Source organism: Triturus cristatus, chromosome 9 (genome assembly GCF_964204655.1).
Source record: "Triturus cristatus chromosome 9, aTriCri1.1, whole genome shotgun sequence".
Taxonomy (NCBI): Eukaryota; Metazoa; Chordata; class Amphibia; order Caudata; family Salamandridae; genus Triturus; species Triturus cristatus.
The window spans coordinates 374088751-374115931 of NC_140592.1; the positions used below are offsets into that span (position 1 = coordinate 374088751).

General features: G+C 47.6%; 1 protein-coding gene across 2 annotated transcripts in view; it reads left to right on the plus strand.

The window, feature by feature from the left end:
• Window positions 1–27181, plus strand: part of LOC146797975 (calcineurin B homologous protein 2-like) — a 76521-nt gene that overhangs the window by 35866 nt on the left and 13474 nt on the right. For both annotated transcript variants that reach the window (XR_014968575.1, XM_085625195.1), the window contains exon 4: window positions 4610–4731. Coding sequence is in view for 1 of the 2 variants with exons in the window: in XM_085625195.1 (XP_085481321.1) it covers window positions 4610–4731 (122 nt within the window). In the remaining variant the exon portion in view is untranslated. The remainder of the gene's footprint in view (window positions 1–4609; window positions 4732–27181) is intronic.

Here is a 27181-nt window from a genome sequence, read left to right on the forward strand (position 1 = left end):
CGTGAGCTTGCTGTCGAGCAGATGCTGGCGTAGTTCCACAAAGCAGTTCGCAGCCAGGTGTTCCCACAACATGAGGTCGGTTAGTTCTTCTAGGGTGGTTACCTTGCTGCCCTTGATCCACCCATCGAATGCAGGGCTGAAGAAGTTTACATACTCCACCCAGGTGGTGCCCGGGATCTTCCTGCAGTCCCGGAACTGCTGGCGGTACATCTCCGGGGTGAGGCCGTACCTCGTGAGGAGGGCCTCTTTCATGTGGTTGTAGGAGGTCTGCATGGAGGTCGGTAGGTCGAGCAGGGTGTCTCTCCCTTCGCTCAGAAATCGTCCCCACAACCCGGCCCCCAAATCCTTCTGCGGGACCCGATGGGAGGTCATGGCGACCTCGTATGCCCTGAACCACTGTTGGATGTCATCGTTTTCGTAATATTCTTTGACCACATCCTTGGGAATGTGGACCTTCTGCTCCGCCGGGGAGGCCGCCTCTCGGTTTCCCGGGGGCCGCGCTTCTTCGCTTCTTGCTTTTAGCTCGATTTCCTTCAAGCTGCGTTCGTGCTCCAGTTGAAGTCTCCTTCCTTTGTGTTCCCGTTGGAGTTTCTTCTCTTCTAGTTCTCCTTGTACTCGCATCTGTTCCACTGCTCGCTTTTTCTCGGCTAATTTCAACTCGCCCTCGATTTTAAGTTTGGCCAATTCGAGTTTGTGATGGCGACTTCTCTCTCTGTCTGCGAGTTCCTCCGGGGATAGGCCCCCATCTGGTACAAAGCTTCGCACCTGGTTGCTGCTGCGTTCTCCTTGGGAGTGTCCAGCTTCGTCGTGGAGTTCCACCGCTCCTTCTGGGCGGGGGGCTCCAGAATCCACCCAAGCTTTCAGTGCCTTCTGCATATCTTCTTTGGTGTTGAGACCAGTGGTAGCGATTTTTAGTTCTTTGCAGAATTGCTTCAGTTCTCTGTGCGTGTATTCTTCCAGTTGTTCCGCCTGGAACACGGTACTGGTGTCGTTTTCTGTGAGACTCATGGCGTTTCCTTCTGCCATCTTTGTCGGTAGTGCGTCAGCCGTTCACGGTACGATCTCTAGATTATGGGCCCGAATCCCGTCGCTTGCCACCAATGTTAGAAGGCGACCTCAGAGGAGCCCGGAGGGGGGCCCTGACTATCCTGAGACCAACCCTCGAGGTATCGTAGCTGGGCACTGGCGGGAGACTCCTCAGGGGAGGAATCTCGTATCTAGGATCGTACACTCGGCACCACACGACAAAGAGACGCCACACCGTGAGTTCTTAGGAACAAATCTTTATCAAATCGGAGTCGTAGGATCTTTATGATCAGCAAGGCAAATATATACAAGTAGAGCACGGGCTCACAGAGTCTCGGGGGGGTAGGAGGTAGCGGGACAGTCTTTGGGGATATGGATCAAATGCAGGGGCGTATCCGGCGCACAGCTCACAATCCTCGAGCCGGGGGATACGCTTGTCGTCGTCGGGGTCCGGCGGGACCAGGAGAGTCTGTGGGAGCCGCGAGTCACTCAGCAGGGCTCAAGCACAAGTTCGGAGGTCTTACAATCTTTCGGGGAGCCGCGAGTCACTCAGCAGGGCTCAAGCACAAGTTCGGAGGTCTTACGATCTTCAGGGAGCCGCGAGTCACTCAGCAGGGCTCAAGCACAAGTTCGGAGGTCTTACGATCTTCAGGGAGCCGCGAGTCACTCAGCAGGGCTCAAGCACAAGTTCGGGGGTCTTACGATCTTCAGGGAGCCGCGAGTCACTCAGCAGGGCTCAGGTGTTTCCAAAGGCGAATCTGCCGGATAGTCCCAGAGCACCCCTTGTTATAGGTCGACTCCTCTTTGATGTCCGGAGTCTGTGCATGCAGGGGTCTTGTCACCTGGGGGTCGCTTGTCGGGGTTTCCTGCCATTGTCTTTTGATCCTTTCAGGGCCGGGTCGGGAGGAGTCCCAGACACCCAGCAGGCGTGGAGCCAGCCCTCGGGGAGGTCGGAGGGCCGATCGAAACCCACCTTCCCAGGGGAGCTCAGAGGTGCGATGGAAACTGCTCCTCCCTCTCTCATCCCAATGGGAGCGCGATGTCCTCCAGCCGGAGTGGCGCCTCTAGGCCAGGGTCGCGCTGGGGCCGGGCGGCCATCATGGTGCATGAAGTGGACACGCGGGCCTGGTGTGGCCGAAAGGAGGAAGGCCACGGACGGGGAAGTCCGGGTCGGGTGTGTGTGTGTTCTGGTGGGAAGGATCGGCTAGGCCGTGTGCTCGGGGGCTGCATGAGGTGCATGGGTCAGGATATGTGGTGCGGGGACAGGGATGGCCATGCCACGAGGCCGGGTCTAACAGCCACTGTTTATCTGCAGTCATAATCACTGTGCCTCTGTTTATCTGCTTGCCAAAGTACATTGGTCAATGTTGTACTCAGGTTAGGCACTATGGGCCGTTATTTCATTTGTTTGTGTTCTCACTATGATCTCGCAGTGGCATACCTTGAGTCATCAGTAGTTAACTCCTTTACCTATATTAGTGTGCCCCACTCAAGACCTCCAACTGTCTGATTGGCCAATGAGATATCATTGCTGTCAGCTCTGTCCACCCTTGACCTGAACATCAACAGAGTACAGTTGACACACCCGTGGCACCATTAACATCAAAACACGGCACCCCAATCATGTATTTGGATAAGTGTTGAAACATCAACAAGATAGCCACATTTTCTCAAAAGCATTTATGTCAGTAACTTTCTGATCAACCTAGCTTAAACAAACTAAACCCACATGCACACAGCATTGCATCAAAGGCACATAATAGCCTAATGCAACTTCTTCACAGAACATCTTGGTCAGGTTGAGTCAGAACAACCATGAGGAACACCAGAGTAACAAAACTGAAGGCTAACGGGGGTGATATGTTTCTTGGTTGACAGCCCGCCATTCCACCAGATTGACGGCATAAATGACTCCATCCCCATAGTGGAGAGCCGCCCCATCTAATTTATAAATGGCCGCCAAGCAAGCAGTGATTTATAAAAACATTGCTAGGAACCACTGTCATGGCCGTTCCTGGCAATGCATGTTACTCTGTACTATGGGGCTGTGTCAGCAGGAAACAGCCCTGTAGCTCAGAGTAATTTTATTGTTCTCCTGAATTGGGATTTGTTTTTTGTAAAGAGAAAATATAACGCTCCCTTCGCCATGGGAGTCTTCTCCAATGGCAGGGGAGCATTGTAATATTTTTACTGTTACTTGCTGTCAGGTTTTACCTGGAGATAAGAAACAGTAAAATAATAAAATATCTACCCATCTAAATTGGGCAGGTGGACATATAGCCATTGCTCCAATGGCCCTTACCCCCTGGGCCATCAGAGAAGTTTGTCCACGGCAGAGACAGAGTTGTCTCCACTGTGGCCAAAATGAAGGTCCGCCCACATTTAAATCGGGCGGGTGGATCTTCATGTTGATGGTATGTGTACTAGATTGCCGTTGCGATAGAGTTTACATACCAACAATATTGAAATCCCCCTCCCAAAGCCCAAGGCACCCACATCCATACACATAAGTCCGCACTACGACTGACCTCTTAATTCTGACGCAGCTGGTAACAGAAGTTATTGACCCCATCGGAATTATGAGATCCTCTCTGTTTTCACAGATGCTAAAAGCAGCCAAAATCTATCTTCTGAAATTTAGAATAAAATGAGCAATGACTGGGATAATCGGATCCATTGGCTATCAGCAGGCACAAGGCTTCTCTTTAAGTCGCTTTGCATTGTTTACAAGGCTGCACATACGATGGGACCTGTTTACTTGAGTAATAAGCTCAGGAATTATTGCCAAGGATGCCAGCTGAGGTCCACCGATGCCGGCCTCTTATTTCAGGAAAATATGGACTCTCTTGCGCTGGAGGTGGAGCACTTTTGGTGCAGGCAGCTCACCTGTGAGAGAACCCACCAATCTTGCTGCAAAAGTCACCAAATCTTGGCCAGTTCAGGAAATCCCTCAAGACCTGGCTTTTTACTAGATAATGGTGTGTTAAAGTGTGACTGACCGTATTAGGATGTTTAGCGCCAAGGCAATCGTGCGTTTTAGAAATATAAAATAATAATAATCTGCAATTACTGATTCCCCTGATAATTTCTCCTTTCTAAGGGGCCCCTGAGGATCCAACTTGTAACTCCGGGGGTGGGGAATATCCAGGCCATTCTGCAGCCCTCTCATAACGAGGGTCAAAATGCTCCATAAAGATCCATCACTGAGTTGGATACATCATGCTTGTCCCACTAGCCAATGGAAGCCATTGCGATAAATACATTGACCAGACCATTCTTCGCTACCCATCAGCTTTATCCTACATATTACAAAACAGTTGCTCTGTGTATTTGTAGTTGGCCTTTTCTAATGTAACACCACAGCCCACCTTGATTCTAGCCATTGAAAATGAAGAGACCAGTACAGGCTCCTAAATGCTCAAAGTACTTCAGGTGCATATAAATGGTGGAAGTGCATTGTCAAATTGATGGTAATAGAACATTCAGAGCATCATACCCTTAAATCTGATGCCATCAGATTCATATTCGTGAGCCCATAGTTTCTGAAACTTGTTGTTTCATCAGTGTGTTTGTTTCCTTACAGAGATTCAGTCGACTTTCCGAAATTTGTTCGAATTCTTGCACATTTCCGTCCTATCGAGGAAGAAAATTCCAAGGAGCCCTGCACCCCGGAGCCCATCAATAGCAGGAACAGCAAGCTAAAATGTGAGAATTGCACCTTGTCATAGAGTGGTGGTATAAAATTGCTTCTAGCCCTAATGGAATACAGGAAAACTGGCAATCTAGACCCTAGTTGGGTAGAAGACCACCATAAATGGTGCTCTATGAACCCCTGCTGCGCCTTGGTGTACGTACCACTTTACCTGCTGCACTAATAATAGTTAGGCCTCTGCAAGAGAACCCTTCTGATCTAAGAGAGGGAGACATGGCTGGCAGGGGGGTTAACTGGTGATAATGTTCAGATTACAATTCCCCCAGAGATCTATAAGGGACTGATGCCTCTGTGGGTGGATGGATGGTAGGGTAGATGAGGGGTGAGGAGAGAGGGAGATGGCTATGAGTGGGGCGTGAGCATTTCAGAGTTATATCCCACTGTAAAAGGTCCACCTGTAGGCACACGTAGAATGATGCAGTATCCCAAGACAAAACTGTGTGACACTGTTGACTGAATTAGACTAAACGAAGCAACTTATGCTACGTATTATGCAACCAAGTATGTAGCAGGTCCTGTGACATTTCTTTTCTTAATTTCTTTTTATTGACTTTTCAGATAGAGAAACAAAGTACAGCATTACAATCCATTCCAAAACACAGTGCAAATAGGTCTTAAAGCTTACTCTGATCACATGTTTAAACAGTAGATAGGCAAAGTTTGTATCTCTCTCCGGCGTGACTAGGAGGGAAAGGGAAGGGTTAGGACGAGGGAGAGAAAGCCACCCAGCAAGTCAGGCACGGATGGGGATCCTGTAGAAGCGACTCCACTCAGGCCCTCATGAAGGCATGACTTGGGCGCATCATGCAGTGAACTCAAGCCTTATCTACAGGAGCTCCACATGCGACAAGGTGAATTGGCATATAATCTGCCTCTCTCGTGTACGAAGCGGTGACCTCCACCCACTCCTCAGCCCTTTCACTCAAATACGACTCCAGGGGGGACCAAATACCTTGAGGACGGGACCTCAGAGACAGTGGCCGCCAGCACCGATCGGGGGTGGGGTGAAGGGTGAGGGAGTGTAAACGAAATCTAGAAAGAAACGTACCTGCTTGCCGCATCTCTCCTCCTCGTCATCTCTCCTGGCCAGAACAGGAAGGAGGAAGCACCAGGCTCCCCATAGCCAATCACAACATTGTGATTAGTCTGAGCACCGTGGTTCAGCGCTCAGACAGTCAGTGGGAGCCTGGGCATGTTCTCCACCCAGACTGTAATACAGCCTGGGTGGAGAACATGCAAAGTGCGCATGAATGTTTGGCCGGCCCGAGACGGCCGGGCAAACATTCATGCACACTTGGAGTGTGCAAACACTCCTTCCCCTGCTCCTGTGTGAGCAGCTCAGCCCCCCCCCCCCCCATCTGCAAAGCTGCTGCAGCAGGAAAATATAAAATGGTAATAACATCTAGTTATTGTCATTTTATGTATCCATTATTTCACTGCTGTGTCGCAGTCGCGCGGCGCTCTTCTGCCTTAGCGGAGGAGCCGCCACTGCTCAGAGGCAACAGTTCCCAGTAGCTAGTTAGTTATTCCTGACACTAAGCCTCATCCTGGAGCCAATCAGCCAGTCGCGGCACAGGGCGGTGAACTCAGTGCATCGCCACCTTCCCGTTAGTGAGCAAAAGCAGGAGTGCAGTCAACTTCCGCATTTCCGGGGGTACTTCCCTGACATACCCCAGCAGGGCAACCCTAGGCGAGCGCTTCAACTGGAGACCTGTGATTTCTGCAAAGGTTCCAATCTAAATGTAAGAAATCAGTGCATCGCACTGAGCATCCTGTGCAGCGTGCGCCCTCCCAAAGACCCATCTTGTACAGCTGCTCTAGGGTGCGGTAGAGTCTAAGGAAATACTTAAAATGCACTAGGTGCAGCCGGTAATTGGGCGAGAGCGCTGAGGACTGAGTGCAACAGGAACACTACTGATCTTCTGCAATGGGAGTGGCAAGGGCATCAGCCCACGCCTGTCTAGTGCCAAGGATCTGACCCGCCGCCGCCTCTTCCATACCAGCCTACAGTCTGGTAATGAGCTTGTTTGGGGAAGGATTCGCGAGGATGGCTTTGAGGACCTGAAACGTAGGAGTCGCTGCAGGAAAGGAATAATAGAGTGCATGGACCGCCGCTTGCAGCTGATAATATGTGAACATGTCTAGCATAGTTGTATCTGGACCCTGCAGAGCCCGCTGTGGTGTAATGAAGGTGCGAATAGATGGCACCCATGGTGGTGAGTTGCAGCTGGCGCAGTTTTCTACGAGTACCAGTGTCAAGCCTGATGAGAAAAAAGGGATGTCCAAGTAGCGGGATCAAAGGGGCAAAGGGACTATCCAGCCGACACTGTGCAGCCGACTGTGTCAATTTCCATTTCTGGGTGCCTTTTAAAGTGCCATCTGGAGGAGGCACGGGGCAGCATGGTCATGTTCAATCACAGTATGAGCTTGAAATTTTGTAGGGTGTAGCCAGTAATGTGCAAACTGCTACTGCGCGCTATAGTAATATAGGTCCATATCTGGTGCTCACAGTGCACCCTGCTCGAAGGGGAGCATAAGTATCTCCCACGCAATCCTGGGTTGTTTTCCTGGGCACACAAGCTCCACCAAACACGACCGGAGTTGTCGCCAGAAACACAGCTGCAGTGGGACCTTAAGTAACAGGTAGAGGAATTTGGATAAGACAATCATCTTTCCTATGGCCAATCTGCTGGTCATTGATAACGGGAGCTTTATCCGGTTTCCACCCGCCCCTCCAACCAAGTCATCAAATGACCGTAATTGGTGCTCCAAAGTTCATCAGGATCTCAACTCAGTCATACCTTCAGATATTTCACTGGCTCGTCTACCCACCACAGCCAGAACTCCGAGGCGAACTCCTCCGTCTCTGCCGTGAGTGGAAAGATCACCGACTTCGCCCAATTTATAGTAATCTCAGATACCACCCAAATCTAGTGAATTCCCCGATCAAAGGATCCAAAATATCGTGTAGATTCTTGACATATAGTGTGACGTCGTCTGCATACATAGACACAAGGACCACACGGGTGTGATAAACAGGCCACGCTGGGAGTGATGTTGTCTGAGTCGGGCCGCAAGCAGCTCCATAGAGGTTCAGTGACATTAACATCTAGCTGTTAATAAAGGTCAGCAAAAACACATAGAGATTGCTACACAATTGAACCAATTAATTCATGATTTTGTCTTGCATTGTTACACACGTATATCATTTAAAAAATACTATTCTCTTTACCTCCCACAGTTTAACTAATTTGTGTGAAGCACAAACCTACTTCGTTACACACCTTGTAATAAAAGGTGTGTCCCTTTTATTCAAATGATTCCAGTTTTGTTTTAAAACTTGCCTTTTGGACCTCTGTGTCGGATCATTACCAATTTGTACCATGAAGTTTCAGTAAGCTCCCCTTTCTTCCATGAAACGCTATTGCAGAACAGTTCTGTGCAGTACCCATTTATTGTGTAAGCGTCTCATTACAAGGCACTGTAAGGTTCATGACATCAGGTCTTAAAGAGATGCAAACTATTTGGGGCTCCTCTAAATTAAGAATGTCCTTGTGAATTTGTGAACATTCTTTCCACCCTATTTAAAATGTATTGAAACGAGTAGGATATATGTTTCCTGTTGTAGACAAAGGCAGTTTCCTTATCCATCTGTTAGGGATATTAGCACCATCTGGGTGGAGTTCTCACCTCTTTAGTACATGAATGCAGAGGAATTGTATCATTTGAGCTGTATGAGCTAAAAGCACATTTTTGTTAAGCAGACGAAAGTGGCGGCTGGTGAGATTTGTAAGTGGTAGGGCTGAGCGTGGTCTGGGGGGGTGGGCTTCGCAGGGGCCAGGTATTTTTTCAGGAGGTTAGTCGCCATATCCACTGCAAATCTTGTTTAACAAAAATTAGATAAATAGGTGCACAAAAAGCAATAGCTTTGCCAGGAAATGAATCTATCTCATACATGTTTTTCATAGTACCATGAGAACATACACGTTAACTTCCGTATTTACTGCTGAGATGGTTCTGTGAATTTTGTGGGCACTGCTGAAATCTGCGGGCAGCTTCCTTGCAGGTTACAGGTTAAATCCCAGCAGATTCACCCAGCCATTCATCCTTCCGAAGCAGGCTAATGAGATGTGCCTTTAGCTCGGGAGAACAAAGACCCTGTCATTTACACTGCCTCACATCTGTCAATAATTGGAAGCAAGTACTGTACAAAATATATGCTATGTTATTAAGATACATATACATGGTATGTTCACGTTTCACTAATATTTACATAAGGTAAAATCATTTTATACATTTTAAGCCATATCACGATTCAGAATTACATTTCGAATGATTTTTGGGTTCGCTGTATAAAAATGCTCGGTCTCATATGCTTTTAAGGCATTTCACTTTATTTTTATCCCTGCTCCTTGTTACTAGCATTTACAGTGTTTCATTGATAGAGGTTTCTTCTGTAATTTAACATCACACTTTCCTTTTAGTATCTTCAGCAGGATGCCAGATCCCTTTCTAGAACAAAGAAATACTTCTCTGGAATTGCACAAACACAAAGGGACCGATGTGCATGCCTTTTCGCACCCCAAATGGCTAGATTTACTGCTCTTTGATATCTACAAGGGTTGTCTAGTGCCAGAAGTGACAGCATTTACTCCTCCATAATTGCAGAACTCTCAAATTGCACAAGTCCACGAGCAACCACATAACTCAACCTTTTGTAGCAGCTTGGTAATGCTAGAGGATATCTCCCCAGACTATGTTTTAACAAAGTATGACCCTCTTGTACCTGTTGGCACTCTTTTCACCCTCATATTTAGAACCTTAGAGGCTATACACAGATTACAAGGCCTGTCCTGTGTTTAATTTGTAAACGCACACATGCCGGGGCCATAGCTCTTCCCTGCAGCCCACGGCCGGCGCTACTGAATGTCAGGGTGTCAATCAAACACGAAGGCGATTTAGTGACAATTCCACCTCGTGACACCTTGACCCACCACCAGCCACTCCGTGCCCACTAGCTCACTCTTGCAGGCTCCCAATTTCCCCTTTGCCACTGTTTTTGCGTTTTTCTCTTCCTTCTGTTTGCTTCTCTCTTCCTTGGGGTCAAAGTCTGATGAGGAAAACTATGTAGCGGTGCCCGTAAATAAGTGGTAGCAGGCCCCACCTGCAGCCACCGGCTCAAATTAAGCTCTGACTTTGTCAAATGTAAAAGAGCACTGTTAGTGTTATTCGTGGCTGTCCGCTGCCCCCTTCTCCCAGCTGTGAAACTGCAGGCTGCCGGAGTGGCTAAATGAGATGAACTTTTGTAAATTACGCCCACGCCATCCTTAAAGTCGCAACACATCTGTTTTCATTCCTGTGAAAATCTATGTAAAGGACAAGTTATTGGAGGCACTGGCACTTATCAGCAAGGCAGATGAGGAGAGGATACTGGTGGGTGCAAGGCCCCAGGGTAGGTAAGCTGAGAGGTAAGTGTGAGTAAGTCCTCCAGTGCACGCCTTTTGCTTTGCGTTCTGACTTATATCTGGAATGATGAGTGCCAAGGTTGTGCCTCATACACGCACACAAGTGACGCAAGCAGGGCACATTCATTATTACTGTCATGTTTGTCTGCGAGCAGCGCTCTCACTCAGCTGCATCCGAATCATCCCCTGATGGGCATGGTATCGCTCTTCACACCCTGGCATATCATTAGCTTGCTTTGCTTGTCTCTGCGCAGCGCTCTGCTCTAGACTATCTCACACATTGAAACGGGCCCAATTAACAAACCAATCAATTGATTTAGGCATTTCAGCCGATATGGTCTGGGACTACCGAATTTCCCCCTTCCCCCTGCGCATAACCACATTTCTAATGATGGACATAAGAAGGGAATGTCTTTTGGAGGCGGGGGTCGTACAACCCCCGGCCGTATTTATTAAAATATGAAAACAAAAATTAAAATTTTTGAAATAAACAATATTTACACAATTATACGCAGAAACATAACACGACATTTGATTACAATTCATATGCACAGATATCAGATGGCTAACCTTAACATATCTCTAATACATAGTTTTCCTATCCGAATCTAACATCTGGATCATAATCATACATTAATTACTTTCTGCGTATCCTATTTGGGCCTACGGCAAGGTCGCTAACTGGTGTCAGATCCTTATCAATTAGCCACGCCCTCCCGTAGAAGTTGCGCATGTGCAGAGGGCCCGCTTACCGAGAGGGTACTTCCCCCCCCGGTTATCCCCATACGTTCCCTGAACTCCATTCAAATTTGGGGGGTTTTGCACTCTGCGCCATTTAGTGACGTCCATGCCAGTGCGGGGTGGCCAACCAGCCTAAAGAAAGCGTGACTCCCCCCTTTCCCCGCACCCATCCAGCCAACCGGATGTACCGCCCCTGGAGTTTTAGGAGAGACCCCTTGTCCCTCCCCCTGGGCGACCCGATCCGAGAATGGCGCCGCCCCCTAAGGACCTTAAATTTCCTGCTCACCAGTTATGACCTTACCGCCACAGGCCAGCATAGTTGCCCGACTATCTGGCCCCCCCCATCCTGTCACTCAGAAAGGTCATGCCCCCGCCCTTAAACTCCCTAACCAAGCTATGAAATTCTCTTACATTATTTCATTACCTAACCTAGTCAAGTGGACCCCGTCTTTTAAGAAGCACGGTTCACCCCTGACACACCCATGTGCAATGTTCTGTAATTTAGGAGATCTGAACAGTTTCCCTATTTTATTGTTGACCCTCTTTACCGAGTGATTCAACGCTCTCACAGAGTTCCCCCCCCCTCCATTTAAATCTGGGTATCATCTGCGACCAAACTATGTTGCAGCCCTGGCACGCCTTGGCTAACCAGCCAACCTCAGAGATTATGTCCTCCATCAAGACCCTTCTGCCTAATGGCACCAAGTCGTTCCCTCCCCAAATGCAAAATAACTAAAATGGGCGGAGGACTGTGTCTCCTCAGAAGATCAGTCATAAAACCCCTAAACTGACTAAGAAAAAGGCCCCCTTTTCCACGGAAAGATACTGTGAAACCACCCTGCTCTGCTCTTTGCCTGTAATTACCTGAAAGGAAAACAGATTTCATACGCCGTACATACGAATGACCCACGACCCACACATTACGTGTTCCTTTACCCTGTAGTTTTGACCGCCGTTGAGAAGAGTCTTGCTGTTGTGGTGACGGCAGTTTCCCTCCTGCGTGACAGGTTCGAGAAACTGTGAAGGAAACCGACAAACAAGACAAGCATCAGTCCACAATTGTATTGTGTATTCACAACATGTGCAGCCGCACATAACGCTTATAACTATTGGAAGCCCATCGTCCAATCCTCTGTACACTACTGCAATGCAACCCCCTAGCCGTTGCCTCAGTGGCAGCCCCTATCCCGAATGAATGTGTACCAAAAACCTTTGGATTCAGACCTGCTTTGCTGATCGCCATTGCCAATACCTTTTTAAACTGGAACATGGTAAGTGGGGTACCGTCCGCGTGTAGTAACAATGTCCCGCCTAACGCACTGCTCCTCTGTCTGAGGTAAGTTTCTAGGTGCATTACCGGGCAACATGGGTTGGTTTGCGCCCTATGCAGTACCACCCCCTCTCTCTGAGCTTCCTGATCGGTTTTTGATTTTTTGATGGTTAATAGCAAAGTGTCACCCTGTATCTTCACGTGCTCCAGTAGGAGCCCACCCTGCCCATCCAACTTGTTACGTGCCACCAATTCACCTACTCTGAATGCCCCATAGAAAGCCAATGCAAAGGCAGCTCTGAATAGTAATGTCTCCCCCTTTGAACTGCAGATGGCCCCCAATGCCGTCAGCAACGCACTCAGCCGCTCGAACCCTATCGGCTGCCTGGTGTCAGGAGCCGCTCCCTGGATGCGTCGCCACCCCTTCAATGCCTTCCGTACAATGAAACTGTTCGTGGGATCTTTTGTGTCTCTGATCTGCGCAAAGAAAGAAACTGCCGCTACATGTCGCCTGGCCGCCGCCGCGGAGCGCCCCTCCCTATGCAAGTTGTCCAAAAACAAGAGGAATGCACCCCCAAAAAAGTACAGTAAGACCAAAACGCCCCTTCATAAGCTTTCCTGGTCCTGGGTGCTAGGCTAGCAGCCACGAGGTTCTGTAATTGGGGGCAACAATCTGCCAAAGTATTTCGGGAATGTGTGCTGATGCTGTCTCTGCGGATGGTAGATGTTCCCTGAAAACCTGCATCTTGAAGCGAGAAAGTGTGTCAGCAGCATTATTACGCACTCCCGGGACATGTTTAGCCTTAAACTGTATGTTCAGCTTCATACATAGCACTATCTCCTTCAGCAGGCGGAGAATCATCTTACACCTTGCCGCCTGTTGATTGATGGATTCGACCACTGTCATATTATCTGACCAGAAAATTACAGACTGATTCTGCAGATAATGGGGCCACACCGTCAATGCCACCCAAATGGGGAGTAGTGCCAAAAACTCTATGTTGGCTGTTAAACCACTCTCGACCCACCAAGCCGGCCACCGCTGGGCCACCCACTGGTTCCCGAGTATGGCACCAAATCCCACACTGCCCGCTGCATCAGTCCATAAACCCAACTCAGCAGAAGTAGTGGGGGTACCGGGCCACACTACCCTGCCATTGAAACCCTCCAGAAATGCGATCCAAATCCGCATGTCCTGGCGAACCTCATATGACAGTCGTGTGTGATGGTGTTTTTCGTGCAGGCCTGTCATGGCCTGAGAGATGGAACGGGAGAATGGTCTAGCCATAGGTATCACCCGTAGCGCAAAGTTCAACTGTCCTACAACCTGCTGCAGCTGGTGTAAAGTTACTTTGTCTTTTGACAGACATTTTTGCAAAGCTGCACGAAATTTCATTTTTTTTGTTCCGGTAACCTAAAACACCCCTGTACTGAATCCACTTCAATGCCTAAAAATTCAATTGTGGTTGTATGCCCTACTGTCTTCCCTGGTGCTAGGGGGACCCCAAATGTACGCATGAGCCCACAGAATTCCTCCAATGCCCCAGAACATTCCTGGGAGCCCGCCGACCCCAGAAAGAGAAAGTCATCAAGATAATGCATGACAAATTGGTGTCCCGTCACCTGCCTGAAAACCCATTCCAAAAATGAACTAAATTTTTCAAAGTATGCACAGGAGACCGAACAACCCATGGGCATGCACCTATCCATGTAGAATTTTTCTGAAATGAAAAGCCTAGCAGGTGATGATCTAAAGGATGAACCGGCAGCAGCCGGAATGCAGATTCAACATCCGATTTTGCCAGCAGGGCCCTTGGTCCCAAAACCCTTAACATCTCTACAGCCTGATCAAAGGAAGCATATTTCACACTGCAAAGTTCCTCATTGATGGCGTCATTCAATGACTTGCCACTAGGGGCTGATAGATTATGAATCAACCTGAACTCCACCTCTTCCTTTTTTGGGACCACCCCCAGGGAGGAGCAGACAAAGTTTGGCACAGGGGCGAAGTCAAATGGACCCGCTATTCTCCCTAAGCGCAATTCCTTATAAATTTTTTGCGCTGCCATCCCTGGGTTTGACATTACCAACAACTGATTTTTGCACTCTGATGTCCCTGTGTAATTCCCCACTGGTATCCTGAAACCATACAAAAACCCCTCCTGCAACATCCTAGCTGTGGCATGGTCTGGGTACCTATTTAACCAGGGAATCATAGCAATGGGTGAATGCGTTACCTTTTCTCCTTTTCCTTTATTCTTGCTTCTTCCTCCCTCTATTTCCTGAAAAGGCATTCCCTTTTTTAAGGCATTTTGACTCTGGGTGAGAGGGGTGGTTACATATGGAGCATACGTGCCTGAATTTACAGGTGCCTTGGGCTCTGGTACATGACTTTCTATTAAAATCTCAGCATACTCCTTTTCGCCCTCCCCCATTCCCTGTACCCGGGGCCGCGCCCCCGGTTTGCGTTGGCCGAAAGGACTGAGGTGGCTGAGAAGTGTGACCCTTGCCCCAATTTTGGCCTGCATTGCCCGGCTGTCCTGGGCCAAACTGGTCAAACCATGAGATAGAATCCACCCGGTCCCATGTGAGTGAAGGGTCAAATTCTTTCGCCTTCCTGAAATTCATGTCGTATTCTTTCCAACCCACGCCACCATATTTAACATGTGTCAATGTTACCCTGCTCTGATAACATGCCATTTCAGCTTGCAGATTAGGTGAACGTTCAGCAGTTATGGCCATAAACACTGAAAACGCCCTTATCCAATTGGTCAGTGTCTCCTCTACCCTGAATCTTGACATTTCTACCCGCCAATCACTGGGAAGCATCCAATCTTTTTGCCTCCTAGCATACTCCATTTCCCTGTTGTCAACCAGTAAAGAAAACATGTTTACATACGCACCAGACCAAATCAATTCCTTCACATCGCGTGCTATATGCCGTGCTAAATATTCCTTCCTGGAGGGTAACACCCCTGCGCCCAATAATGACAAAGCCAGCTCCTTACCATTTGCCCCAACTCCCGCTGGCTCCGCCGCCTTGTCTTTTCCACTGTCTCTCTCCTGCAGCGCTGGTTGGGGTTGACTGGCCTTATCCGCGCCCGGACTTGGTTCCCCGCTTGGGGCCGCCATAACCCTTGCCACCATTCGTTGTGCCTCTGCCAGTGGGTCCTCCCCTACGTCTTTGGCGCCCACGGACAGTGGTAACATCCCTCCTTACCTAACCAAGGAAGGACTGCCGCTATCTGAGAAGCTAATTCCAGTGGCACCTGCCCACCCCCTGCTGGCGCTAACACTGGGACCGGGGCAACGGGGTTCAGGACCGGGACACTTGGGCAGGGTGTGGGCACCACTGGTATGACACTTGGTACAACCGGTTCGGCTGCTGGAGGCACCGGAATTGGTGCAGGTATTGGCACATTGGGCGCTAAATCAGGAATTCCTTGCGGGGTCTCTGGCGCTACAGGAAGCCTGGAGGGACCGCCCCCCTCCGGTGTTTCTAAAGGTTGCCCTGTTTTCGGGTCCTGATTCTTCCCCTTCTTATTTCTAACACACCTGGGGAGAGCTTCCAATTCCCCTCCTGGGCTTTGGGGGCACTATTGTCCGCTTAGGCCTGCCTGACGGCCCGCCCTGATCCTCCACTTTCTGCCTGAGCTCCGCTAGGCTGGGCCCCATTTGTTCTACCTTACCCCATCTCCTATCCATTGTCGCCATCCTGTGCATCATGGCCTCCAGCATATGCTCCATGCGGGAACGCTTAGCTCCCCGTTTACCCGACATGCCAGAATATCAGATAACCCACACACCGGTCCCTCAATATCCTGCGAATACAATGCTACTTGCTCCTGTACCGGGACCCAACGGGCCCTTACCTGACGTTGGGAGTACACAAGCTGGCCACAAGCACCATGCAACTGGGACCGCACCACACCAGCTAACCTGGCCGGTAAGGCGAGCGAACTCTTAGCCCCGTGGCCCACAGAAGCAGTGAAGTGCAGGCCTGCCTGTGCCCCCTCGCTGCGACACCGTCCGACACACCCCCTTCGTCTAGCATGATGCGCACTCTCACAGTATTCCTACGGTGAAAAACAAGTTAGCATAGGCTTTGTTGCGATATTAAACCACAGTGTTATTCCAACACCTTACAAACTAACCCCCTAGACAGAATCAATGGTGAGAACCTGTAACCCTGAGAATAAAAATTAAACTGCACAGAATCACTGAAAATTCGAAAATTCTATACAGCCCTCAAAACCACAGCTAACTGTTATAAATAGTAGGACCCACACACTCAATGTAAGCCTGGCTCCCCCTCTCAAAAAACTTCACCGTTATGCTTCAATACACATGAGCAATCCTTTTTAAGTCTACCTGAACAGAGTCACTGAGAATTGAACCTGTATCCTTGAGAGTAAGACTCTCAGTTCTTAACCATTAGGCCACCGTGATCTTATAGGGACTTGTAACACCAAAGGCTGCCAACAGTGCCTCTGAGCTACGGCTCTTGCTCACGAGCCCCCGGGCCCCCCCCCCTTCTTCAAATACCTTATCGGCGCATGCGCGCGCCTAAAACGAAACCGCCCGTAGCTCCCGATAATCCGCTCACACCGCCCATGCCTCGCAGATGGATTCCTCGCACCGGCGATCCAATCTCCCGCCGCTGACCACAGATGCTCCCGTAGATGCAGAGAGGTCGCACACGATCGCTGCAAACCGGCGTGGAATAATCGTCCCTTCGTCCACGAATCTGCCGCACTTCGTCCAGCAAACACGAAGACCTGCAAGAAATACAAATAAACAAAAGTTAGCAGCCTCCCAGAGGCTGCGTGCCGTATGCCTGAGGGCGCGGGACAAAGAGTCCGAGTCCCGCGCTCCCCGGCCTTTTATTCTTCATACTGGGGCAGGCCAGTTCTAACTGGGGCAGGCCGGGCGAGCAGGCGAGGGGGGGGAGGAGGGGGTCGGTGCCCCACCATATCTGCGGCGGGGCTGATACCGGCCCGCCTTTCTCCACTTGTTTTTACCTTGGTCTGCGAGTGCCAGCCACAGTGTCCGGTCTGCTGACTCCTTCACACTCCGTCACAGACAACGCCGAGGAGTCGGTCCGAGTGGAGTCACCAAACTAACCTGCAGTGCTGTGCGTACGCACACTGCCGGCACCGCTGTCATAAATGCTCATTGAAATTGATCTGATTCATGTCTCTGAACAGCACTCAGCACACAGAGCTAAAACAGCATCATACGTGGGAAGCAGTGTGTCTCGGTCACACGCCACAACTCCATTTCTAGCCTTCCTGCCTGGGGAGTGGGGACAGTCTACCACACCCTTTCCCAACTCCTCAAACGTCACAGGGTTCCCATCCCACCCTGTGACAAGTTGGGAAAGGAGGGGTTCGCCCTACAGGGCTTCTATCTGAAACGCCCGGGGCTAACTTTACCCCTATGTCATTAGGGGGTGGAGACTAGGCCTGGATGCTCAGTCTTTGCCGAGCTGATGACCTCACAGGTCTCAGGGCTGTGAAATTGTCAGCCCAGCAAATAATTGGACTTTGAGCCCGCCTAGGGAAGCAGCTTGCCTGAAAGCGCATGAGTCAGAGTTACATGTTCTACTTTCACCAAAACGTTCCATGCAACAACGCGGATAGTGCCCCAACTAAAATGTGTATTAAACCATATTTTAGCATATAGTTGCAATGTTTTTACTTTAAATGTAAAGGAGGCGGAGCCCCAACGCCCTTGAACAGGAACCGCCGATGGCAGAAGATAATGGATTAGGCAGTGTGCATTCAAATCCATAATTACATGGAAACGCAGCAGCCGCAAATTCTCATGATTCCAATGACCCACCATATTCACATATCAAATAGAATATCACCATCTCATCTTGGAGTCAAAACACATTCTCGACGTTCTCGGTGATAAATGGAGTCTAGTGCCCGTTTCTGTGGCTGAGGGGTATATTTACAAGGGAATATCACCACCAGAACGGCACTTTTAGCAGCGTTCTGGTGGCGATGCGCCCTTCTCCATATTTACAAAGCGGCGTTAAGCCACTTTTTGTGGCTTAACACTGCCTTTTAAATAAGGTCCCTTTACACGCATTACTTAGCGGGAAGGGGCGTGCAATGGGTGTTGCTGTGGGCGTTCCACCTCAACACCTATTGCTTTTGACGCTGCCCCACATTTACAGGGAGGTGTAAATAAATCTGACGCAGAGCAAAAACTAACGCCACTGAATAGCAGGCATTAGAATGGTGAAATGAGGAGAAATACTTTTATTTCTCCTAATTTTTGCTTTTTCTATGTGAACTGCATTCTGCAGCACACATAGAAAGAGCAAAATGTGATTAATGATTCTTTATGTGCAGGAAGGAGTCTCTTCTTGCTCATAAACAATCATTAACTAATGACAATTTGCTACTTCTAGTAACAAATCCCCATTAGTGATTGTTTATGTGCAGGAAGGGACACCTTCCTGCACATAAACAACCATTTACTGCAATGCAGGCACCCTTGCACTATGGTGCAAGGGTGCCTGCTTTGGCGCTAGGCAGCTAAATTTAGCTCCAGCACTAGGGAAAACACAGGGGTGCACCATAGTCTTGTGAATGCAGCACATCCCTGCATTTTGAAAATGTCAGAGTGGGGTGCTGCCATATTTGGCGAAGCTCCGAGCTCTGACATTTTCTCGTGAATATGCCCACATGTCTCCATAAGGACAAAACCCGGCTGAAGAGATTTCAGTGGTGAGCTACCAAAATTGCATTGGTTTAAACTACAAGAATCTTGAGCAGAGGATCACAAATTCAAACATGAATGCACTATGGGAAAGTAGGAGTGCAGGGATATCATAGAGGCATTAAAGTTGCAAACGACGTAGATGAATTTTAGAACTAAAGGCTGCTAACAGAAAACTCAATACGAGAAGTTCTGGAGTAACATCAAAACATCACAGAAGGGATAGAGAAGCTCTGGAGTAACATCAAAACATCACAGAAGGGATAACCAGTTCATTGAACAACCTTTCAGCAGAGTCAGAGAGCATCGGGGGCATATTATCAAGGGCTGTATCGCCGCTTTAGCAACACTTTTTGCTGCTAAAGCGGCAATATTTTTATCGCCCTATTAGCAAGCTGTCGCTAACAGCTGTTAGCGACAGTTTACTGGCAATAGCGCCCGTTTTTTCGCCGCTTTGCATGTCAGCGATATTTATCGCTAATGACATGCAAAGTAGGCGTTCCTCACTAAAAGTAAAGGGAAACAGTCGCAAACCAAACATCGCACTATTTACAATCCTGCCCCAGACACACAAAGCGATATGAAAAGCCGCGCTAACCGTGGTTATCGCAGGAATCTAACACCTGTTTGAAAGGTAACTTAACCACCTTTTGCATGGGAGGTGGATTGTCTGGTTAGGTTCACATTTGCATATTAGCAAGCATTTCAGTAGCGCTGAGAAATCATCGCATGATTTCTCACGCTATTGCTGCTTATCGCCGTATATCGCTGGTTTTGACATCGCCTCTGAGCAAGGCGTTGCTAATACGCCACTAACACGGCGATGTCAACCAGCGATAGACAGCGATACAGGAAAACGCGCTAAGCGCGATTTGCGATTATTATCGCATTCCGTTGCTAATATGGCCCACAGTCTTATACAATTTAGGGCAAAGCTGGATACTTTGTAGTGTCTGTGTGAGAGGAGCAGTAAAATGTTTAATAACTGCGACATCCGCCTTCAGGTCTGCAAACAATCATGTCATCACTTTGTTACATGAAGGCAACATATCTCCAAGACCTGACACACTTTGGCACCAATAGCAAAACCTATCCTAGTGGGGGAGATGTCAAGCCCTGTAGCAACTGGCCATTCCCTTTATAGCCAGAGAGCTGGGTGATGGTACCTAGGAATCACCCTGGTGACTTCATGCCTAGCCAAGATGGCGTCTGTGTTTACTGCTAAGTTAAATGCCCCTCTCCCTGCTGAGCTGCAGTGTCAGCAGGTAGAAGATTCTTCTGACAGGGGAGAGTTCACTTGTGTCCCTCTGGGTGACTTTGACTTTTCTAAGGAGGGTCCAGCAATTGGCTCTGAAGTCACTGTTCTCTCTTCCTCGGTTAATTGGCATATTTTAATGAGTTTCATTCAAAATAAGTACCTGTCCTCAGAGTTATCCCAAGAGCAACCAACATTTGCGTACGTTTTTTTAAGCAAGAATGATCATATCACATTTAGAAACTGGCTGAGGAAAAATGGCAGTTTAACAAAATGTATCAGAACTCAACTTCTGAAGAGAATTTCAAAAACTGGCAATCTTAATTATTAATCGCATAATCAATTTGAATGATTCTGAAAATGGTACACAATGGATTTTGTTTGCTGGAACTAGTTAATGTGTACGTTTATATCGACGTTTCACACTGTGGCTGCTGCTTTGCGTCACAGCTTTCTTGCGGAACCAGATTCTAGGCATCAAACATGGATCAGGGTAAATGTAGGCTAATGTTAGTTAGATTCTAAAGTGTGTAGAAAACTACTAATGTGAGTGGAAGACTTTTGTGGAATTAAAAAATAATTAAAAATTTACATTTAGAATACTATATCCTTTTAGAATTGTGTTTAGTTCTTAAGTTTATCTCATTGTGTCACTGCAGTACATTTTCATCACACCAAGAAAGTAGGAGATTGCTGACAGAAAAAGTAGTAAACTTAATGCACAAAATAGGGACCAACAAGTTCAAATGTTTTTCCTCATTTTTTGTGCATGTTAATACTCAATTTGTTTTTCATTTTGCCTGTACAGCTACACTAGCTCAGAACTGGTGGTAAGTGCCTGGGCAAAACGGGGAACGTGCAAATTTGTGATCAGGTCATAGTGCTAAATCAAGTGTCCATGGATCTTTGGTTTTAAAGTTGTACATTCAGATTGAAGAGATGCCTCTGAAGAGATGCAGAGCCAACTAAAAAATCATACACTGCAAAGATTTAATGTTGTCTATACTGTTCTACTTGGTATCATCACCTATTAGTATTGTCAGTCCCCATCCCCCCTCCACACAAGGTCTTACTCGGATGCCCTCCCTCCCTTTCAGTCACCATTGTGACTGAACTTAAAAATCAATTTCTCATAGTACGTGTTCCAAGCCTATGTTGGCATCCCAATTTTATTAACAGTAAGCAGCAACATGTTTATACAGATGAATCAAAATTGGTATTGTTTTGATTTGGCTGTATACACAAGTTGCTGCTTACTGTTATTAAGATTTTAAACAGAAACTGACTTAGTGATAAGAGAATTGTATTATATGGGGTTCATATGCCTTTTGGTAATCAATAGAATCTTTTCACTCGGACATTGCTAGCTTTAGATGAAGGAACGTGGTTTCTGAGGTTTTTTCATATCAAATAAAAAATCAAGCCCTGAAGAAGTCTCTTGTGATGAGCCGAAATGCGTTGGCTACTCAAAAAATCTGATTTAAGAAGATTTTAATAAAGGAGTTCTTTTTAAAACAAAGAATATATGGATGAAGTTTGTGCACCCCATGTTTTCACAAGATGTATATTATATGTCCATGGATGTAACACTGTGTGTGCTGATTCCGTTTGTGCAACGTTAATAACCTTCTTTATCAGTGCCAGGGATCAAGCCCAAATACATTTTAAAGTTAACCTTGTACTGATTCATTTAAATCTCTGACTGATAAGTAGGAAGAAAAAAAGCAGCTTGACTTGTGACAACATATTTTCACGTAAGATAATTACAAGGATTTTACAATTTCATAGTCAGTAAGAAGCATGAAGGAAAGCCGTAATAACCAAATCTGAGATTTTAAGTACACATGAGGGGATACTTAGATTGTATCACATTATTTTTAACTCCATCTCATGAATGTGTTAAGCAAGAGTTCGGAAATAAAGGATCTACTGTCTGAATAAAGTTTGGAGTCCAGTCAAATCGATTGGGCCCTGGCATGGGAGAGTCAACACATTTCGACCCCACTGTTGTTCCAGGGTCTCTTCACGAAGGGTACTTGGTTCGGGGACAAGAGTAACCCTGGGCGAAGGACTACGCTACGCTCACGTAGTTTGCGCAACTACGCGCTACGCGAATTGCACGTAGCACAGTGTAAAAATGTGTAGCGGGCATTTTTTGCTTGCTCGCAGTTCTCAACATCAAGTTGGCGAGCGAGCAAAATGACATCCCGGCGAGACTTTTTCCTCGTTCGTGATCAGCAACATCAAGTTGCCGATCGCGAGCGTGGAAAATAAACCTCCCTGCGAGATTCTCAATGCGGTGAGGTCAGGTTTCTCATTGCGAATGGTCGCGCATTTTCCACCGACCGCTCACGATGAGAAACTACCAGTCCGCGTTGAGAAAACTGCCGCTCGAGTACAAATCTACTCCAGCTGCAGAAAACGACCGCTTGCACTGTGCAAGATGCCGTTTGCAATGATTGCACAGTGCGGACAAACATCCGGCACTGTGCAAACAGCATTTTCCCTACCGCACTACGCAGCTCGCGTAGCTTGTGTAGTGCGAAGTGCACTTCGCGTAGCTACGCGTAGCGCTACTACGCAACCTACACCCAGGGTTAGACAAGAGTAATTCTGAATGAAAAGGACAGAGTTAACCTCAATTAATATCATGGGCCATTCAGCAATCCAGTTTGGGCCCACTATGTATTTTTTGTTCCTTTTCTGGTCCCTACTTGCTGTCATGCCAGACTGGGCAGTCGGATACCTCTTTAGAGGGAGACAAAGGGCTTTGGAAAGATGACCAGCACAACCTCCACAAAAACGAGCCCAATGTTAGTGCCACTCCCAGTGGGTGTTCATTAATACTCCCGCTTTTGGTTATAACAATGAGCTTAATCTTTCGTAGAATTGAAGGACATTTTGCAGCACAGTGGCCTGAGGTGTATTCTAATGTGGAATCCTTTCCTTCCAAGTGTGCATCAATGAGAGACTCATTTGGAGGTTGTGTGGGTGGTTCACCCAAAAAGTGACTCCCACTAATTGAGACTAACTTGGCAGGGTTTCGCAGTGCTTCATTTGTACCTGAAGATGCCTTTGGTGGACTTATTTTTCATTATCAGACATTGACCCCCTAGCAAGAGAGAGAAAGGTAGAAAAAGGGGCAAAGAAGGAAGAAGAAAAGATCAGAAAACAGCAACAAAGAGAGAAACGAGAGTTAAAAAACAGAACCTGCAAGAGTGAGATAAAAAGATAAGAAGTGTAGGGTTTTAGAAGAAAGAAAAATTAGGTGGACTAAATATTAGGCAAAATGGTATTCAGTAGCACTCACGGCAGGCTGCTAAAAAAAACTTTAGGCCCCTTCCGTTACTTATTTTTGCAAATGAAGAACTGTGCATCCACTACAGGCTGGGTAAACAACTGACAGTGAGCCAGTGGATACAAATGCAGGAGGGAATTTTAACTGAACTCACCGTGGTCTTCCAAGAGAAGAGGTACAGGAACAAGAAGCTTGTCACCATAAGCCAGGCCATATAGGGACGAGGGATAAAAAAAATGTGCAGAAGCAGAGAAAACTTGGGAGGCTCTGTCCCCACAACCAAACAGCTATCCATTAGTCATGATCCGCTACTGAATAAGAGAACATTTGAAGAGCTAAATGGAAAGTTATCAGATTACTCCATGCCATCAAGTCTACCTCTGGCCAGTCTGCTTTATTTTACTTTTATTTAGCGTTTGATGATTTAGACCTTTGCATTCAAAATGTTTAAACACTCTTTAGGACAGGGGAAGAGCAAGACAAGCTGAAAAGAGGTTGCAGTGATGAGAAAGCCAAGTGCCAGAGAGAGCAGAAGCCTAGCACGTGGAGATTATAAAGTAAGCAAACATTTGTGGCTGTAGACCCTCCACATGAACTGTGGCTGTAGACCTTCAACTAGATCTGTGATTGTAGACCCTTCCACCTGAACTGTGGTTGTAGTCCTTCCACCTGATCTGTGGTTGTAGACCCTTCCACCTGAACTGTGGCTGTAGACCTTTCCACCTGAACTGTGGCTGTAGACCCTTCCACCCGAACTGTGGTAGTAGACCTTCAACCTGAACTGTTGTTGTAGACCCCCTCCACCTGAACTGTGGCTGTAGACCCTTCCACCTGAACTGTGGCTGTAGACCCTTCCACCTGAACTGTGGTTGTAGATCTTCAATCTGATCTGTGGTTGTAGACCCTCCACCTGAACTGTGGCTGTAGACCTTCCACCTGAACTGTGGCTGTAGACCTTCAACCTGATCTTTGGTTGTAGACCCTCCACCTGAACTGTGGTTGTAGACCCTTCCACCTGAACTGTGGCTGTAGACCCTTCCACCTGAACTGTGGTTGTAGACCCTTCCACCCAAACTGTGGTTGTAGACCTTCAACCTGATATGTGGTTGTAGACCGTCCACCTGAACTGTGGTTGTAGACCCTCCACCTGAACTGTGGTTGTAGACCTTCCACCTGAACTGTGGCTGTAGACCTTCCACCCAAACTGTGGTTGTAGACCCTCCACCTGAACTGTGAATATAGACCCTTCCATCTGAATTGTGGTTGTAGACCCTTCCACCTGATCTGTGTTTGTAGACCCTTCCACCCAAACTGTGGTTGTAGACCCTCCACCTGAACTGTGATTATAGACCCTCCATCTGAACTGTGGTTGTAGACCTTCAACCTGATCTGTGGTTGTAGACCCTCCACCTGAACTGTGGTTGTAGACCATTCCACCTGATTTGTGGTTGTAGACCCTCCACCTGAACTGGGGTTGTAGACCCTTCCACCTGATCTGTGGTTGTAGACCCTTCCAACCAAACTGTGGTTGTAGACCCTCCACCTGAACGGTGATTATAGACCCTCCATCTGAACTGTGGTTGTAGACCTTCAACCTGATCTGTGGTTGTAGACCCTCCACCTGAACTGTGGTTGTAGACCCTTCCACCTGATCTGTGGTTGTAGACCCTCCACCTGATCTGTGGTTGTAGACCTTCCACCTGAACTGTGGTTGTAGACCTTCAACCTGATCTGTGGTTGTAGACCCTTCCACCTGATCTGTGGTTGTAAACCCTTGCACCTGATCTGTGGTTGTAGACTCTTCCACCCGAACTGTGGCTGTAGATCCTTCCACCTTATCTGTGGTTGTAGACCCTTCCACCTGAACTGTGGCTGTACACCTTCCACCTGAACTGTGGCTGTAGACCCTCCACCTGATCTGTGGTTGTAGACCCTCCACCTGATCTGTGGTTGTAGACCTTCCACCTGAACTGTGGTTGTAGACCTTCAACCTGATCTGTGGTTGTAGACCCTTCCACCTGATCTGTGGTTGTAAACCCTTGCACCTGATCTGTGTTTGTAGACTCTTTCACCCGAACTGTGGCTGTAGATCCTTCCACCTGATCTGTGGTTTTAGACCCTTCCACCTGAACTGTGGCTGTACACCTTCCACCTGAACTGTGGCTGTAGACCCTCCACCTGAACTGTGGTTGTAGAACCTTCCACCTGACCTGTGGTTGTAGACCTTCAACCTGATCTGTGGTTGTAGACCTTCAACCTGATCTGTGGTTGTAGACCTTCAACCTGATCTGTGGTTGTAGATCCTCCACCTGAACTGTGGTTGTAGACCCTTCCACCTGAACTGTGATTGTAGACTAGATCCTTCCACCTGAACTGTGGTTGTAGACCCTTCCACCTGAACTGTGGTTGTAGACCCTTCCACCTGAACTGTGGTTGTAGACCTTCCACCTGAACTGTGGCTGTAGACCTTCCACCTGAACTGTGGCTGTAGACCTTTCCACCTGAACTGTGGTTGTAGACCCTTCCACCTGAACTGTGGTTGTAGACCTTCCACCTGAACTGTGGCTGTAGACCTTCCACCTGAACTGTGGTTGTAGACCCTTCCACCTGAACTGTGGCTGTCGACCTTCCACCTGAACTGTGGTTGTGGACCATTCCACCTGAACTGTGGTTGTGGACCCTTCCACCTGAACTGTGGTTGTAGACCCTTCCACCTGAACTGTGGTTGTAGACCCTCCACCTGAACGTTCTAAAATGTCTTTCTGCCCAGGTTCCTGGCGTTAGTTTGGTCTTTTATTACCATACATCATGTATTTTGCGTTTCTGTTTTAACGCCCGATTGGTGGATTAAGTAAGACTAAGTTCCTGTGGGAAAGAGTGGGGGAAGTTAAGATAGATTGGCCCTTGTTGTCCAATACTTAATTTGTCAAACCTAGCAATTTAGAAGTGGAGATGCATTGGTTAAGTTTAGGTGAACCATCGCTGCAACCCACTGAATGAATTGGATTGTTAAATCAACAGCTAGCAGTGGAACATGGTGTCGCTGATGACCAGTCATATCGCCCTGTTGGGTATCAGAGATCTATAAAGTGGCATTATTTTAGAAGAACATGGGCAAGTCGCAGACCCCATATTTTTTATATTTCCTTAACCATTTTTTGCAAATAAACTTGCACTCAATTTCAGAATTCACTGCCATGTGTTTTTAGAACCGCTAACTAGTAAATGGGCCTCTTTTGCTTTCAAGTGATTTTGTTGAATACAGTTAAAAGAAATGCAAGCCTTCCAAGTCAAAAAGGAACTATAAATAAAAATTCTAAAAATGAGTTGTCATATTCATAGACAAGCACAGAATTGGGAGTGGTTAAAAGGCACTCTGAAATGTAGCCTTGCTATCCATCTGTAGGTCAGGCATAGAAGACTGGTATGTTGTGTCAGATTTGCAGAAATGCAGAGGGCTATCTAAGAATGTGCAAAACTGCATCATTTTTGTACTGTGAGGATAGACCTCAAGTAAAAAAAGGTAATGTGGTATAGCGGCAGAAGACTGTTCAAGTTGAACAGTCTACCGCCATCCAAAAATAATGTAATATCGCATAATGCGAAATCTACTGAATGCGAAGGATAATTGAAATTGAATACATATCTACTATGGACTCCCCCTCCTGTCCCTGCACCT